This window comes from Gossypium arboreum, chromosome 12, assembly GCF_025698485.1.
Source record: "Gossypium arboreum isolate Shixiya-1 chromosome 12, ASM2569848v2, whole genome shotgun sequence".
Taxonomy (NCBI): domain Eukaryota; kingdom Viridiplantae; phylum Streptophyta; class Magnoliopsida; order Malvales; family Malvaceae; genus Gossypium; species Gossypium arboreum.
In genome coordinates, this window is record NC_069081.1 from 448,142 (window position 1) to 463,390 (window position 15,249).

The following is a 15,249-nucleotide window of genomic DNA, read 5'->3' on the forward strand; positions in this document are numbered from 1 at the left end:
TTATTTTTATAATTGGATCCACGAAATTCTTCAATTAAATTTTGTCCTTCATAAATCATGCAGAATAAAATAGATCAGTTAGAAAACAAAGAAAACGATAATTATGACACGCAGGGAAGACAAAAGGGTTTTTTTCTCTTTTTTTTTTTTTTATATTAGTAAATGTTGATTTAATCATTTTAATTGCAAATTAATTAAGAATGATTAAAGTGGGAGAAATTAGTTTTGAAAATTTATGACAATCTCTCTTGTTGTTTGTTTGGTTATGGGAAAATGCTTTTCACTCCCGTGATAGTCTCGCTTGCAATGCAGGCTTTCTGTTTTCTTTATCTTAATGGATTTATCATGTGACATTACAAGACAGCTTTTTTCTAATTTTCACGCTATTATTAAACTAAATTATATAAAAATTAAGGGTTTGAGTCATGGCAGTTAAATCCTACTACTACTAATTATTTTTATATAACTTGGCATGCATTTTGCCTCTTTGCTTTATGGCAAGTCAATAATATTTACATAGTTTTATTTCACTTGTTGTCACTAATTAATTAGATATCAATTCAATTATAAAATTAAAAGTTTAGCTATTATTTTGTTATATTCTTTATTTAGATGGGACACGCGGCACTCTAAGAAGATACTTGAAAGACAATCGTGGACTACTCTCTGCTTGTCTCCCGGCCTACAACATTTGGCATATTCTCCACCTAAGTGTCTAGATAGTCCTCTTCCACTCGATTGGCCATTGGGTGACTAGCCACCCAATTACCTCATCCTCCAAGCCACCTGCTTTTAGTGAAAACACACACCTCCAAAGAAGGAACCACTAAACATAGTAATCTTATACTACCTCAATCAATGGAATGTCAGAGCAATACCACGAGGACAACCCATCTACAATGATCAATAATTTTAAATTTTATATACATTTGTATATTTTTTTTCACAAAATTAGTGTGAGACTTGATTTTTTTATTACTAAAAATTAAAAATATAAAATATATATTTAAACAATGATTTTAAAAATAATAATAATTATCGATAAATTTAAAAATGTAAATAATTGTTGATTTGGCCTTGGTTGTATTGGAAAGATTGTGTAATTAAAAATCTTGTGTATCCAAATTCAAAAGCTTAGGATAGCAATTTTTTTTAAATTAATTAAATTACATATATAACCCTTCTAATTAAAGGTGATCATGAGAACAATTGAGTCGAATTCTGATCGAACTTAGGCATGATATTAATACATTTTATTTTTTTCCAAGCATAGTCCGACCTAAAATATAAACCTAAAATTTTACCCAAATCCGCTTATATTTATAAATGGTTAACTCAAGCTCATTTTAGGTTTGTTCACCGGCATTTAAAAAAATTAAAATATATTTATATTATTTTTAATTTATTAAAATTTTTATATATAGTGTCTTAACATTTTTAACGCTTACATACTACTATAGATTTAATTTTTATGTATTATAAATTACAAAATATGTAAAAATAACATAATATAAAATATTACAAACTTAAAAAAGGTCGGATACGAGCCTTGAATGTTCAAGCCCAAGCTTGACCCATTTTTTAAATAAGCCTAGTTTTTTTTTTTTTTGTTTGCCCAATCTCATTTTTTGAATCTAAAATTTTTGCTCAAACCCTTCCAAATTTCCAGTGAGCCTTCAGGCTTAGGCGGGTAGTCTAACCCATGATCAGGTCTACTTCTAATATATTACTTTTGTTTTATAAGTTAGGTCATTTGGTAATTCTTGAGGCCAACTCAATTTGAGACTTAAATAATAGTATAAATATAGATCATTTGTTTTTTTTATTTTGATATAATTCCTAGAACTATTCATAACTCATTCCTAACCCTAAATTAGGTGGATAATCAAGTTTCAGCACGCTTAAACGTATTTTCTACTGCACTGACAATAATATTAAAACAAACCAAGCTAATATCTAATTAGCAGATAATTTGATTTTAAAATTTGAAAGATGTTTAGAAGAAATAAATTAAAAAAAAAAGGCTTAAGGGTAAAAACAGTCAGAAAAAAAAGAAGAAGCAATTAACCCTTCATTGAAAAAATTCACTAAATTGAACCCTTATTGACAAAAAAAGTCAATTAAGTCCATTTATTAACATTAATTACATTAATGATTACATTTTATTGACATGACAAATGGTGACATACGATGTTAACCCATAAAATGCCATTATAATTGGCACCAGTAAAGGTTTTTTTTGTTTTTTTTTTGGTATAATGACTTATTTGGCCTTCTAATTTAAAAAAAAATTATTTTAGCATCCCATTTTTTTTTACCTCTTTTAGCTCTTAAATTTGTGTTTTTTTTAAATCACCTCAAAATGAATGAAAATATTAACGTTTGTTAACTTTGTTGATATGGTATACACGTGGATCACCACGTGAATGCCATGTATGTAACACTCCTAACCCGTATCCGTTATTGGATTAGGGTTATGAGGCATTACTGTATAATACACAGTTCAGCACACTCATTCCTCACCTTTCATACACCAAGAATTAATAAACATTTAAAACTTATAAAGTTTAAATATCCACAATTCACTTATTATAAATTCGAATACATGGGTCATAATTCCAATTCAGAAATAATCATACCTTACTGAACATATATCGCAAATAAGCACATTTCAAAAATTCCAACTAATTCTGTACGAACATATATCAAAACCCAACTGATTATATTCCATAATTACTAAATTCGAACCAAACTTGTATATATCAAAGACATGTTCACATATTTAATACTTCCAATATTCACTTCCTTATATCCATCATATTAATGTCATTTTCATAATTAAAATCATATTCCATTATATATCATTACACTTCATACTTCGAATATATGTCAATTTCTATCTCATTAATCGTATATCAAACATATCATTTGATAACTTTTGCACAAGTGCATAATAAAACCAATTGAATCATATTACATGAATTATTATGCAATCACATATGAAACTTAAATACATTATAACATGGCCGAACATACTAATGATGCATATATATACAAGTGCGCAATTCATCCTAAAAATAAAAGCCATACTTAACACTTGAACACAAATAACACTCCAGCGTGCATCTAATTCATATCTATATTAATATACCTAAACTTCATATTTCTATTCTATTAACTAACCTAAAACATACTTAATCATTACCATCATTAACCATTTGAACCCATACCAATACAATCAACCAAAACAATCATAAAACATATTTCATATTTCCAAAATGAGCTAACTATTAAAAAGACTACCAAAACCAAACTCATTAAACATTTTAATTAAGAACATGTAAAACCAAACTTAAGCATAATAAGCAAGTCATTTTCGCAAGGCTTTAAATACATACTCATTCAAAACAATTAATTCCAAAGCTAGCCTATACATGCCACATAACCGAGTCTCAAAATGTTATTTATTGAAATGATAACAATATAGTGTGATGTCGTCTCCATCGACTTCCAACCCGAGCAAATCTCCGAAAATCTATAAACATAAGAAAAAGAAAACACAGAGTAAGCTTTTAAGCTTAGGCTCGTATCTTAATAAACTTAACATAATAAATACTTTCATTACAATGCCGTAAACATAATATGCTATCTCACACAACCTTTCTAAATTTCATAACATGTTCTCATATCAAATTATCATCATTCAATATTATATTTACTCACTTAACCAACTTTAACTTTCACAAACTTATTCAATTAAATTTTCATACATCAACCCTTTCACACTTTCATATAGCCAAATGAACACATTATGGGAAATAACACATTTAATTATACATCTTTCTCATATGAATCTCGTATGATCATTTATAATCAAATTCACTTTTCATTCATATAGCATCTGACAAATTCCATATATGCAACTTTACAAATCACATCTTATTCATTCATTTATGTTTCATTGGCACGTAACAATATTTCATTTCCACATACATCACAATACATTCTTTGCACATATACTTACCTTATTTTCAAATAGGTAATCAATTATCACGTACCTGATCGTTTTAGCTCGTTTAACGTATTCAACTACCATATTAGCAATAAATCTTTTAGGTATAAACTTATAATAATTCACCGCCATAAAGCTTGCTAGACTCAAAGTCTGATTTTATACACCGGCAATAAGCCTGCTAGGCATAAGCCCGATTTAATTCACCAGCACATGGCTTGCTAGGCTCAAAGCCCGAATATCACCATTATAAAGTCGTCTCATAAACAATTTATATAATATAGCATATATACCTGTTCACTTTGCTCGATTTAATCATTCAATCACAATTTATAATTTTCCTTTGAATCATTCGATACTTCGCACACTAAGTGTCATTCTCAATATTTCATACACTGAGTGCCATATTTGATTGCCCCGCACACTAAGTGTCACATTTAGTCGATATGTCGTCAGACATTAAAATATTCACGTATATACAATTTATACGATATTAAAGCATTAGAAACATAAATTTAACAATGCTTATTGCATACGAACTTACCTCGTTTGCGGTAACGACAAATTAGATCGACGAATCTGATACTTCGTTTTTCCTTCGATATAGACTCGTACGAGGCTTAACTTGATCTAATCAATCAAATTCAACTATTACAATTCATATTATATTCATTTTAACTCAATTTCATATTTTGGTAAAATTACTATTTTACCCCTAAAGTTTCACTTTATTCAATTTAGTCCCTGAGCTCAAAAAAACATGCAAATTAACCATTTTTAACCATAATTAAGCTTGATATTAAAACAGTCCATAAATTACTTTATGATAAAATTACATTTTTATCCCTGATATTTCAACTTCTTTACAATTTAGTCCCTAAGCTCAAAAAATGAAATTCATTCAATTTTGGCCAAACCCATGCCTAGCCAAATTTACTACAACTTTATAACAGCCCATATTTTCATTTATTCACATTTTCAACCACATAATTTTAATAATTCACAATTTAATCCAAATTTAACATTTTTACCAAAATTCACTTTACAAAACATGTATATCCAACAAAAATAATTTATTTTCCATCATCAAATATCAAAATACTCATGCATTCAACAATGGCAACATTTCAAATACTTTAACAGTTTTGAAATCAGAGATATGGGCTAGCTAGAATACGAAGCAACGATCTAAAAAACATAAAAATTATCAAAAACCGAACACAAAACATACCTAAATCACTTCATGCAAGTGCCGAAACTAAGGAAGCTTCAATGGCTTTCTTTTTCTCCTCCATATTCGGCCAAGAAATAAAATTTGCATGGTCATTTTATGTTTTATTTTTATTTAATATATTTTAATATTCCATTTACCTTTTTGTCATTTATAATAATACATAATTTCATATATGCCAAACCACCAATCTCCACTATCATAAAATAATGATTTAATTGATAAACAGGGACTTCTACTTTAGTAAAACATGGAAAATAAACACTTAGACAATTAGAATACAATTTTTGCATTTTACGCGATTTAGTCCTTTTTGCTTAATTAATTATCGAAACAATAAAATTTTTTAACGAAAATTTAAGACCATCTTTTTGCTACTCCGTAAATATTTTTATAAATATTTACAACTCGGTTTATAGAAATGAGGTCCCAATACCTCATTTTCTAAACCCACTTGACCTTAAGGTCATACCACTTGAACTTAATAAATTACTTATAAAACAAATATCACAATATCAAAAACATTTTTAAAATCACAATTAACTCGTAAATATTAAATATAATATTTACAAACCTACTCATCGGATTTGGTGGCCCCGAAACCACTATTCCGGTTATTCTTAAAAACGGGTTGTTACAATGTAAATAATTAATTAATTTTAAAATATTTTTAAAAAATTAAGATCATTAAAAAGTATAATAAACATAAAAATATTTTTCATATTTTAAATTTTAAAAACTTAATTAATTGCCATGTGGATGTCATATTAACAAAGTTAACAAATGTTAAACTTTTACATCCATCTTAGAGTAATTTGACAAATGATACAAGTTTAAATGCTAAAAGAGGTGAAAAATTAAATAAAGAATTAAAATATATTTTTTGTAAAGTTGAAGATCAATTTATTTTATATATTTTAAGTGATTTATTATTTAACATTTAAAATAATTTATTGACTTATTTTTAGCTTTTGCCCTATTAAAACATGATATTGTCGAGGGCAGTCACAAATTTCAAATATAAAGGACAAAACGTATATAAAAATATCAAAAATATATATTTTTCTAAGTTATAATATTTTAGGATCATTGTGTACAACGCCAATAAAGTAAACAAAAAAATCTATAAGTGAGTATAATATGATGCCGTTTGTTTTAAAGATGTAATAAAATAATGAATTAATTACACAATACATCCCTAAATTATGAACCTCATTTTAAATCGGTTCTTAAACTTTAAATCATTCTAATTATCTTCATAAACTATTGATATTATATCAACCAGGTCATTTTGTTATTAAAGCCATCAATTTAACTATTAAATGACGCATCAAATTATGTCATATAAGATTTTAAAAATAGAACCTAAAACTAATATTTTTAAAACATTTATTTTTACAACATTCAATTTTCTTAATTTTAAATTGTGTCATAAAAGATCAAATGTATCATTTAATAGTTAAATTAACAATTTTAGTAGCCAAATAACCTAATTGATTAAACCTCGATAATTTAGGAATAAAATTAGAATAACTTAAAATTTATGATTATAACTTGAGAATATTTAATACAATTTACTCTAAAATAATTTGAAATAGACATTTTCATCTTACTAAAGCTTAGTTTAGCATTGCTTCTCAAAATCTTTTGGGTAAAAAAAATGCTTTTCAAAGATTTTTTTTTATTCAAAAGTACTTTTGAAAAGCTCAAAAGCATCATTCTTATCCCAAAATACTTCTTAGAAACAATACTAAACTGATCCTAAATCGACTTAGAAGTCAGATACATAATAATTATTTTATATTTTAATTTCTCTATGTTTTGTTTTGTTCATTATATTATCTTTGTATCATTTAGGCATAAATAAGATATAATAAACAATTAATTTGATAAGAGAAAATATTTTACGCTAAAAATTAATTTTCTTTTAAAGTTTATTCAAGAATTATTAATGGTGTGGTAATAAAGAATTTATTTATAAATCTATTAAATTCGGGTTCAATCCCTTAACATGTTAATATTTTAATTCTTTTATTTTAAAACTATATAAATTTATGAAAAGATAAAAAAACCCATCAACATAATAATAGTAATCAATTAATAAAAGGGTATATTAGTCATTTTCTAATCGAGTTGGTACCCAGTTAACCCATTGTATCAACTTAGACAAAGTTTTATTAATAGTATAGATTAACACTAAATTTATGATACACTTATAATTCGAGTGAAAATTATGTAATGAATATATTTAATTAAAATTTACAATGGTAAAGTTAATTATTTATTTTAAATGGTGTTTCAGTGTTTAAATATTTACCATTGTAACAAAAGTATTAATACTTTACCCATTGACCCATTAACACCACCTTAGTAAAGCACTTCAAATAAGTATAGGTTAAAATTTTACAAAGCTTATTGTCTCGAGTCAACTAGGCATTGATTTAATTGAGTAATAAAGAAAATACTCGTACCTCGCACACTAAATTTTATTATTTTGAGGGAACTTAAGAAACATTATTTTGAGGGTGCTTTTATAATTTTATATATTTTATATAAAAAATAATGAATTAATGTGCAAATTTACCACTATATCTTAGGTTAAAGTTAAATTTTACCACTATACTTTATTTTGATTAATATTTGTCATTATACTTTTGAGCTAAAGATAAATTTAGCACTATAAAATTAGCACATTACATTACAGGATTTGAATCTATGCCTAGTTTATTAATGTATAAAAGATAATATTAATGTACAGAACTGGTGAAACGTGATTTAACTTCGCACCAAGAATACAGCGAAGCAATAAAAATAAATAACCATCTTCATAAGTGACATTGGCAATATTATTATTCAATAAATTTTAATTTTAATTTATTTTTTAAATAAATAAATAAATTATAAAAGGTCTAAATATGCTGAAAGGTCTTATACTTTATTTGAAATTTAATTTAAATTTTTATGTTTTATATTTAAAATTTAAATTTATTTATTAACACCGTTAAATTTATTTATTTAATATTTTAAAATACAAGGATACTTATATCATATTCATGTAATAAAAAAACATTATATTAAACCCAATTTTTTTAAAATTTAAAAATAAAAAGATTATATTTCATAAAATAATACTAATTAAATTCTAAACGTAGTTAGAAATAAACCTGAAACAAGACCAACCGTCGGTTTTCCGCTTGTTCAAATACGGGAGTTGTGGATAAAACGAAATCACCGGCAATTAACTGCCCCGGGTAACGTGTCGATCAAAGGCTTGATCCTTAGTATATCGAATCAGAATGTAACACGTTGCATGGTAAGCCACACGAAGTAGTAGTCCTTATAAACATAAATAAACGTGAACTTTCCGGGATTTTGCCTCCTTTAACTGATTAAAAGAGAACTTCCCCCCAGCCCTCTTAATACAACAAAATCTGCACGAGGCGTGCGGCCAAGGAAATTTATTTTCCTGGTCGGCCAACTTTTGGTATTTTGTAGTGGGTCGAAAATTTCATGTAATAATTTTATAAAAATTAATATGAAAATGATAGTGAAGATTTTATATAATATTACACACTTATAATATTTAAAAGATATTAAATTTATTATTACTTGATCCAGTAAAAGTTGGTTCTAACTAAGAAATTTACAGTAAATTATTAAAATAGTAATTTTATTTGATCCATAATTAAATTACTTTTCATCCATGTGAGTGAAAATTTTTATCTAATGTTTATAATAGCGAAAAATGATTTTCTATAAAAGATAATAAATTTTACAATAAAATGAACTAAAAATATATTTAAAATAATTCTAGAAAAAATGTTTTTTTAAAGAAGTGATTATTTCTAAATACAAATCTTTTTCTTTTTTTCATTTAAAACTTAAAAATCTTAAAACCCTTAATTATCAGTTAATATAATAATTTTAATTTAATCTACTTAATTGAGTTTGGCGTATTTGACTCGTGGATAATTATAGAAATTGGGGCGGGTCCCTTAACCCACTCAGCCAAGTGAAGGACGTCCTTTAACATCATTTCCCGTTCTATAAAGCCAGGCCATTTTTCATCATCCCATTCACTCTCACCAACTTTTTTAATTTTCATCTCTTCTCCATCACCAACAAACCACGATTTGGGCCCTGCATTTTTGTCTCCAAATCCACTCGTAAAACTTAAGTTCAATGGGAAACGGTGATTTTGTGTACCCTTCCTCCAGTGATCGCCAATGCGCCACTCATCGAGTGGCGATCCCTCCGCCGCAACCATTCTTCATGTCATTCAAGAATACTCTCAAGGAAACGTTTTTCCCCGACGACCCGCTTCGTCAATTCAAGAACAAAACGCCATCCCGGAGATTCATACTCGGCCTCCAATATTTCTTGCCCATTCTTGAATGGGCTCCTCGTTACAGCTTCCAGTTCTTGAAATCTGATCTCGTTGCTGGGATCACCATCGCCAGCCTTGCTATCCCTCAGGGTATAAGCTATGCCAAGCTTGCTAACTTGCCTCCCATTCTCGGCCTTTGTAAGTGCTACAATATGTTTTAGATTTAACTTTGTTGTTGTTGTTGAAGGGTACTGATTAACTTTCCTTTTGGTTGAAATGGTAGATTCAAGCTTTATTCCACCACTGGTTTATGCGATGATGGGGAGCTCCAGAGATTTGGCAGTGGGGACCGTAGCTGTTGCCTCACTTCTAACAGCTTCTATGTTGGGGCAGGAAGTGAATGCTGCTCAGAATCCCACGCTTTTCCTCCACCTTGCTTTCACTGCAACTTTCTTTGCAGGAATTTTACAAGCTTCGTTAGGCCTTTTACGGTAATTTAATATTTAATTAATGCATTTATATACATATATATATCTCTATTTCATTGATGGCTTTGTCCCGTTCCTCTTTTTTTCCTATTTTAGCTTCTGTAAAGGATAGCAACCACCGTGCGTTAAAAACGATTGAAAATAACGCTTGATGAAGTGATTTGAGTTTAAAAAAAAAAAAAAAAAAAAGAAGACAGAACATGTTGTACTTTGTCTTGTCGCTGCTGGAATTCTTGTCCTTCGTTCCTGTCTGGCTAGATATGTGTTATTCATAACCTAACATAAAACCATTATTTTAATTTGTTAATGTCGTTGATGCAGGCTAGGGTTTATCGTGGATTTTCTTTCACATGCGACGATAGTAGGGTTCATGGCAGGGGCAGCCACTGTAGTAATCTTACAACAGTTAAAAGGAATTCTAGGACTTGATCACTTCACTCATTCTACAGACATTATCTCTGTCTTTCGCTCTGTTTTCAGCCAAATCCATCAGGTCATCATCTTATTTCACTTTCATTTTTTTTTCAGTTTAAAGAAAACCCCATAGAATATTGAAGGGTAGTAAACTTGATGATTGATAGTAAAAGGTACGTTGAATATTTCTATAATTATAAAATGTGACATGTGATGTACTTACATTGTTGTTATTATTCACGGGTATTTCTATTTATAATACAAATTAAAGAGTTACATATACATGTGTGTGCATGTCTACATCATTTCTCCCCCATTGGAATTTTTGGCATTTTATGGCTCATTGCATGGCATAGTTTTCTTCGGTTCATATAATCTGACAGTAAATATTTGACAGTGGAGATGGGAGAGTGGTGTTCTGGGTGTTGGTTTCCTTTTCTTTCTCCTCGTCACCAGATATTTCGTAAGTAGATCTTACCCTCATTAATTTAATGTTTTTTTTTTTTAGATATTTAGATCTAATCTTCATTAAAGTATTAATCAATGACAAAAAACTGGGCAATAATGGTAATTAATAAAATAATTAAGGAATGAATGACCTTTTCCAACAAAACGGCTATTCTTTTACATATAATAAGAAGCAAAAAGTTTCCCTCATTGGGTTGTTTATGTTTTGATTATGTTTCTAAATTCTAAACCTGCTCCCATCTCATTTATGTGAGTAATTTAATTATGGGGTCATTTTTTTTCAAACTGGAAAGACTTAAATTGGACAATTTCAGTTCAAAGGAATCTCCTTTCTTAAGTAATGTATATTCTGAGAAAAGAAAAAAGTAGGTTACTTTTTTCAATAATTTAATTGCATTGATAATATATAAACAGAGCAAGAGACGACCCAAGTTCTTTTGGATATCAGCAATGGCGCCTTTGACATCAGTCATCCTTGGAAGTCTTCTCGTTTATCTAACTCATGCCGAGAAACACGGTGTTCAAGTGGTAACCTCATTATTTTATATAAAATTTTATGAAAATGATTTTACTTTGAGTTGACTCGAAATAGATTTGAAAAATGAATTTAAGGTGCTTTAAAATAAAAGATGAGTTCAAGTTTCAATATAAAAAACTGGAGTTCGGCTTGACTCATTTTTTTAATTTTCTTAATATATAATAATATATAATATATATTAAACTCGGTCTGAACCCAATTTATGAATATCACTATTTTCGTAGATTTGAATTATGAATACGAAATTATTAGAAACAACAAATTTAAACCTTAAAAATTATAATAAAAAAAACCAATTGTGAAGTAATTAATGTCTAAGAACTTAAAACCCACCTAAGTCATTGTCAAACCCCCTACTATTTGTTGGCATTTTAAGCACTGTCTCAATGTAATGACCTTTTTTTTTTCCTTAAGCTTTCAACATCAATAATAATAATTAATAATTAATGAATGAATGAATGAGTAGCTTTATCAGATTAAATAAATCATTTGTAGGTAGCTATAAGCTAGTCAAGGAGCAGATAGAAAATTTGGCTCTTTTAATAAATGGAAAAATTTTACTTCTAACCCCTTGTAAAAATTATAATTCAATTTGAATTAATTTGACATTTTAATTAAATTAAAAATTTGTATTTTTGACCACTCTAGAAAATTGATAATTCATTAAAATTAAACATAGAAAATTTAAAATTTTATGTGGATTGTGTTGCCATACTAAAACGAAAATCCAATGGTGCATTGATGTTGGGCCTTTTAGGTAAGTTGTCTAGGCTAGGATAGGTCCCAAATAATTGTTTAGTATGCCGCTACCTACCGATTGGATAGGCCCCAATATATTGTCATATCATGATTTGCTTATTTATTATGTCATGGGTGATGAAACATGAAGGATTGTGACAATCGCAGATAGGAAACCTGAAGAAGGGGTTGAATCCTTTGTCATTCGGTGATTTGGTATTTACGAAGCCGTATATCACAACGTGTCTGAAAACTGGCATCATCACTGGCATTATTGCTCTTGCCGTAAGCTCTCATCCAGTGTTAAAAAGAGTTATACATATATATTTTTATTAAAAACCCTTTAATTTTATTTAAAAATAAATTAAATTAAATTAAACTCGAAATAATGATGGAAATCCATGAATACGTTACAGGAAGGAATAGCAGTGGGGAGAAGCTTCGCAATGTTCAAGCACTACCATATTGATGGCAACAAAGAAATGGTAGCCATTGGGACCATGAATATCGTTGGTTCTTGTTTTTCTTGCTATCTCACAACCGGTAAAGTCTTTTTTTTTTTTTTTTTAATTTATCTAGGTTATGAGAGCTCATTTTTTTATTTTTATTTTATAATTTGATTATTTTTAGTCATATTTTTCAATACTAATTAAGGCCTAACTTTTTTCATTAATTTCATCCAAGTGTCTTAGTTTCTTAATAAAAAAAAATCAAAATATTCACTTTTGTTTACTTAAGGTTATATTTTAATCATTTACGTTATCGTATTATAACATTTTAGTCAATAAGTTGTTAATTGTTATTAACAGCGTAACGATAAGTTGACATGACACATTAAATCACCATTTCAAACAAAAATTTGAGGTTAATTTATATAATTAGTCCCTATATTTTTTCCGTTTTGAGCAATTTAATTTATTTCTTTTATTTTTTTAACTTTTTTTACTTATTTTCCATTATCTTCTGCTTCGTCCTCTGTTTTTCTTCCTTATCCATTTCTTTTAACGCAGTTTTTTTATATTTTTCATTTGTTAAAACTAGCCCCTGTGCTTTTATTTTTTTGAATAATTTAATTTTTTTGAGTGAGGCGTGCTTGTGGACTAATTTTAACCAAGAGAAAATATAGAAAAACTACATTAAAAGAAATGAAGAAGGGGAATAAAACAGAGTGAGAAGCAGAAGAGAATGGAAAAAAAAAAGAAGAAGAAAATTAAAATAACATAAAAGAAATAAATTAAATTGCTCAAAAAAAAAAATATTGGGATCAACTGTAGAATTTAACCTAAAATTTTCGTTTAAAATGATGATTTAATGTGGCACGTCAGCTTACCATTACACTGTTAATGGCAATTAACGGATCGGTGACTAAAATGTTACAGCATGATAACGTAAGTAACTAAAACGTAACATTTTAAATATAAGTGACTAAAATGTAACATGAGGCAAATAAAAGTGACTATTTTGATAGTTTACCCCCCAAAAAAAGAATTTGAAGACTAAATTCACCAAATATGTATAGTATAGGGACCTTTTATAGAATTTCACCAATTTTATTCAATTTACTTACTGTGATAGAAAATAACTTGATGTTGTTTGTACATATATATTTCAGGACCATTTTCACGATCAGCTGTTAACTTCAATGCGGGATGCAAAACAGCGATGTCCAACGTTATCATGGCCATTGCAGTTATGCTTACGTTGCTGTTCCTAACACCATTGTTCTATTACACTCCCATCGTAGTGTTGTCTGCAATCATAATTTCTGCAATGCTTGGCCTCATTGATTACGAAGCTGCCATTCATCTTTGGAACGTCGATAAATTCGATTTCCTGGTGTGTATAGGTGCATATATTGGTGTTGTTTTCGCCAGTGTCGAGGTTGGCTTAGTCATAGCGGTATGATCTTATATACCAACCAAGCACAGATGAAATAACATTCATTATTTAACCCTCTCCTAATGAATTGAAATGTGTGAGAACTTGCAGGTTGCAATTTCAGTGGTGAGATTGCTGCTGTTTGTTGCAAGGCCAAGGACCTCTGTTCTTGGGAACATTCCAGATTCCACCATCTATAGAAACGTTGAGCAATATCCAAATGCAAACCATGTTCATGGTGTTCTTATACTTGAGATAGATGCTCCAATTTACTTTGCCAACTCAAGTTACTTAAGAGAAAGGTACTATCGTTTCACATTAAACACCAAAATCAATTCCAGAAAAAAAATATCAGACAGCTAAATTCGATCAAAAATTGAACTTATGTCTGATCTTTATCAGGATATCGAGGTGGATTGATGAAGAGGAAGACAAGTTGAAAGCAACAGGGAAAACTAGCTTACAGTATGTTATACTTGATATGACTGGTGAGTGATTTATGCAGCATATTATGTCTAACAAAATAAAAGGAAATTAATTACAAAACCTTGTTTCTCAGCTGTTGGTAACATTGACACTAGTGGGATTAGCATGCTTGAAGAGCTCAAGAAAACTACTGAAAGAAGGGAGCTCAAGGTTTTTATTTTTACCCTACAAGTACTTTGAATTCTGTAAAACTAGAAAATATATTCTGATTTTGAGTTATTTGTGCTGTTGTAGCTTGTATTGGCTAACCCTGGAGCTGAAGTGATGAAGAAACTAAACAAATCCAAGTTCCTGGAAAACATAGGTCAAGAATGGATATATTTAACGGTAGGAGAAGCAGTTGAAGCCTGTAATTACAAGCTTCATACATGCAAACCGGAGGAATCACAGCCATGGAACAATGTTTAAGCTAAACTAGTATGGTTATGCAACTGAGAATCAGTATGCATAGCCTGCTTAGGCATTGCTGAATCAGTAGGAAATTACCCGAATTATTAAAAGCTTAGATGCTTTGTTCTAACAACCTGCAAATTGTACGATGACATATATCTCGGCAATGGGATTTTTAACCCAAAAAAAGAAAAGAGTGCATTTCAATTCAATGCTGTTTCCAACAATGCTACTGTGTAAACAAGTATTCAACTAGAGCCACAAATGCAGGGGGGAATT

General features: G+C 28.9%; 1 protein-coding gene across 1 annotated transcript; it reads left to right on the top strand.

Annotated features, from left to right (window-relative positions):
- The first annotated feature begins 9,277 nt into the window (after positions 1-9,277).
- On the top strand, positions 9,278-15,197 carry LOC108460230 (sulfate transporter 3.1-like). Its single transcript, XM_017759646.2, has 12 exons — positions 9,278-9,768; positions 9,854-10,061; positions 10,380-10,551; positions 10,870-10,935; positions 11,355-11,468; positions 12,385-12,501; positions 12,633-12,759; positions 13,829-14,115; positions 14,206-14,396; positions 14,497-14,582; positions 14,654-14,730; positions 14,815-15,197. Exons 1-12 carry the CDS (start codon positions 9,426-9,428, stop codon positions 14,986-14,988), a joined length of 1,962 nt encoding a protein of 653 aa, XP_017615135.2. The 5' UTR covers positions 9,278-9,425; the 3' UTR covers positions 14,989-15,197.
- Positions 15,198-15,249: the final 52 nt, after the last annotated feature.